We start from the raw sequence: 3,646 nt of genomic DNA, 5'->3' as shown, positions 1-3,646 counted from the left end.
ATTGGGATAAAGAGATTAATATTGCTAATATACGTATTTGGAGAAGAATTTGCTATGTGGAAACGGATGAAAAGATGAATATAAATGGTTGAATAAAACATAATAGGGACATACGAATAAATGGGTGTAAGTAAATGGGGGCATGCTACATGTAAACGGATGGAGAAATAAATATAAACGGATAAAGGGAAAAAATAGATGGATATTGAAGAGGTAAATAAGAATCACACGAAAAAAATTGCATGAAAAGCAATCTTATATTTTCAGGTTAATTCTCCGTGTATGACTGGCCATATTACAGCATATTCCCAAAGATGCTAACCTTTATCATCACTATAACTATTACAAAGTCCAGAAATTTGCAGTTGTGATCCTTTTCTCCAAAGATAAAAAATCTACTTATGGAAAGAAACGCCAAAGAATTATCTTTTTATCTATCTGTGTATGCATGTGCGTGTGTGAGCGTGTGTGAGAGTGTGTGTGTGTGTGTGTGTGTGTGTGTGTGTGTGTGTGTGTGTGTGTGTGTGTGTGTGTGTGTGTGTGTGTGTGTGTGTGTGTGTGTGTGAGTTTGTGTGTGTGTGTGCGAGTGTGTGTGTGTGTGAATAAAGGCTTTGTTTTATGGATGTTTTACCATCATTATATTAATACACAAGCTAAAGTGCCAAATCTTCTACCAAAAGCAATCTAATTCCACTCTCTTCTATTATCTAGAAATAAAATCGCTTGTAACTTAGTCACGCATGCAACATAAACTTATCAACCGAGTATCACATGCCTGAAAACAACAACAACAACAACAACAACAAAAACATGACACGGTATTGCGAGATGTATTAGATTTCATCCTTTTTTCTTTCCTTTTTTACTATTAATAGGCGGTCTAACCCCCCAAACTTACCTGAATCACATACAGACCAATCATCGCCGTCGCTTCTTGGAACACCGTAGCCTCATGGCCTTCGTACTCCTTCAAGACCACTTCCTTATAACTCCCTCGATCTTCTTCTGTTTTACGCTCTTCTCTGAGGATCGGAACCTCCATCAGGGTATCCAGCGGAGGATCGTTCAGCCTTTTTGGACTATTCGATCGCTTTTCTTCTTCCAACGGCTTCGGATCATCGACTGGGCGAATAGTGCGGTTCGAAGCAGCGTCGGCGAACAGCGAAGCGCTTCGAATCTCCGACTCACTCGCGCTGGCGAAGGGAACGTGGGAACGGAGCGAGAGAATCCAAACGAGAGGCGTTGCGCAGGGCGTGACGACGATGGCGAGAGAACCTTCGGCATCCAGAGGGAACACTAATCTGTCGTGGATATTTATGATGATATGATGGTTTTGGGGTAATTGTTAGTAATGGGAATTTCTAAATGAGTGATTAAGCTATAATTACTCACCATTTTTATTATACATGATTATATATTATGTGTTTAAAAAATCGATTTGAATACTAAAAACAAAGGATTCATTCCATTTTTGATTTGATTATTGTTTCTGTTTATGTGCAATTCTCAGAAGGAGCACAATCTAGGATAGTTCACCCCAAAATTACTAGATATCACCCTAAACATACTGTGAACAATCATCACTTCGTATAACATTTTTTAAAGGGATCGTCTCCCCTGAAAGTAACTTAAAAAGTATGCTTTGAAATCTTTTTGTGTATTTTTTTTTCTGGGAGGGAGGGGGCACGAACTCACTTCATTATTTTCTTTTCTAGTGTTCGTCACAATGACGTGCATTTAAAAGGCCTTTTTCTGTGGTTTGCGACAGGCTAATGACTTTTTTTTTATCATTCTGTTCATTTTTCTACTTTAATATCCACCCTTTTCTACTCTATTCCCCCCCTACTCCACTCTTTTTTACGCTACTCCCCCCCCCCCTTGCTCCACCCTTTCCTACTCTATATTCCTCCTACTCCACCCTCTTCTACTCTTTTTACTCCCCACTCCACCCTTTTCTACTCTACTTACTCCCCACCCCATCCTTTTCTACTCTATTTTCCCCCAATTTCACCCTTTTCTAGTCTAATTACTCCCCACTCCACCCTTTTCTACTCTAATTACTCCCCACTCCACCCATTTCCACCCTTTTCTACTCTACTTACTCCCCACCCCATCCTTTTCTACTGTATTTCCCCCCTACTCCACCCTTTTCTAGTCTAATTGCTCCTCACTCCACCCTTTTCTACTGTATTTCCCCCTACTCCACCTTTTTCTACTGTATTTTCCCCCTACCCCACCCTTTTCTACTCTAAATACTCCCCACTCCACCCTTTTCTACGCCATATTCCCACTACTCCACCTTTTTCTACTCTACTTACTCCCCACTCCACCCTTTTCTACGCCATCTTCCCCCTACTCCATCTTTTTCTACTCCTCTTACTCCCCACTCCACTCTCTTCTACTCTAATTACTCCCCACTCCACCTTTTTCTACTCTACTTACTCCCCACTCCACCCTTTTTTACTCTATTTCCCCCCTACTACACCTTTTTCTACTCTACTTACTCCCCACTGCACCCATTTTCACCCTTTTTTACTCGATTTCCTCACCACTCCACCCCTTTCTACTCCATTTTCCCTTACTCCACCCTTTTCTACTCTATTTTCTCCCCTACTCCACCCTTTTCTACTGTATATTCCCCCTACTCCACCCTTTTCTACTCTAATTACTCCCTCAACTCCCACCCTTTTCTACTCTACTTACTCTCCACTCCACCCTTTTTTACTGTATATTCCCCCTACTCCACCCTTTTCTACTCTAATTACTCCTCACTCCACCCTTTTCTACTCTAATTACTTCTCAATCCACCCCTTTCTACGCCATCTTCCCCCTACTCCACCCTTTTCTACTCTTCTTACTCCCCACTCCACCCTTTTATCCCCCCCCCCCCTTCACTCACCTCTTCCTCTCGCCCTCCAGCAGGTAGATTGAGATCTCTCGGTCGTCGGGCAGTTCCTTGACGTCGAACAGGTAGTCCTCCTCCTCCACCAGCGCGCTCGAGGATCTGGAGGACGAGGCGTGGAGGGGAGTCGAGGAACGGTTGGAGGAGGACGGCGGATACACGTCGTTCGAGGATGAGGGTCTGTGGGCGTCCCTGGAGCTGCGGCGAGAGGAGGAGGAGGGTGGGGAGGAGGGTAGGAGGGCGAGGTTGAAGGAGGACGGCGGATACACGTCGTTCGAGGATGAGGGTCTGTGGGCGTCCCTGGAGCTGCGGCGAGGGGAGGAGGAGGGTGGGGAGGAGGGTGGGGAGGAGGGCAGGAGGGCGAGGTTGAAGGAGGACGGCGGATACACGTCGTTCGAGGATGAGGGTCTGTGGGCGTCCCTGGAGCTGCGGCGGGGGGAGAAGGAGGGTGGGGAGGAGGAGTGGGGAGGAGGGTAGGAAGGGCGAGGTTGAAGGAGGACGACAGCGGATACACGCGTCGTTCGAGGATGAGGGTCTGTGGGAGCGTCCCTTGGAGCTGCGGCGAGGGAGGAGGAGGAGGGGGGGGAGGAGGGTTGGAGGGCGAGGTTGAAGGAGGACGGCGGATACACGTCGTTCGAGGATGAGGGTCTGTGGGCGTCCCTGGAGCTGCGGCGAGGGGGGGAGGAGGGTAGGAGGGCGAGGGGGAGGAGGAGGAGGAGGAGGAGGAAGAGGGAGAGGATGATC

General features: G+C 46.6%; 1 protein-coding gene across 1 annotated transcript in view; it reads right to left on the bottom strand.

Moving 5' to 3' along the window:
- The window catches only part of LOC138866534 (protein NDNF-like), a gene marked incomplete at its 5' end in the record, with an annotated part of 7,938 nt that extends 4,581 nt beyond the window's left edge, over positions 1-3,357 (bottom strand). The window contains 2 exons of the mRNA XM_070139606.1: positions 899-1,301; positions 2,900-3,357. Coding sequence (XP_069995707.1) covers positions 899-1,301; positions 2,900-3,357 — 861 coding nt within the window. The remainder of the gene's footprint in view (positions 1-898; positions 1,302-2,899) is intronic.
- Between the last annotated feature and the right edge of the window lie 289 nt (positions 3,358-3,646).

Source organism: Penaeus vannamei, chromosome 26 (assembly GCF_042767895.1).
Source record: "Penaeus vannamei isolate JL-2024 chromosome 26, ASM4276789v1, whole genome shotgun sequence".
Lineage (NCBI taxonomy): Eukaryota > Metazoa > Arthropoda > Malacostraca > Decapoda > Penaeidae > Penaeus > Penaeus vannamei.
The sequence above is the reverse complement of the archived record's forward strand: the minus strand, read 5'-3'. Positions and strand labels throughout refer to the sequence as shown.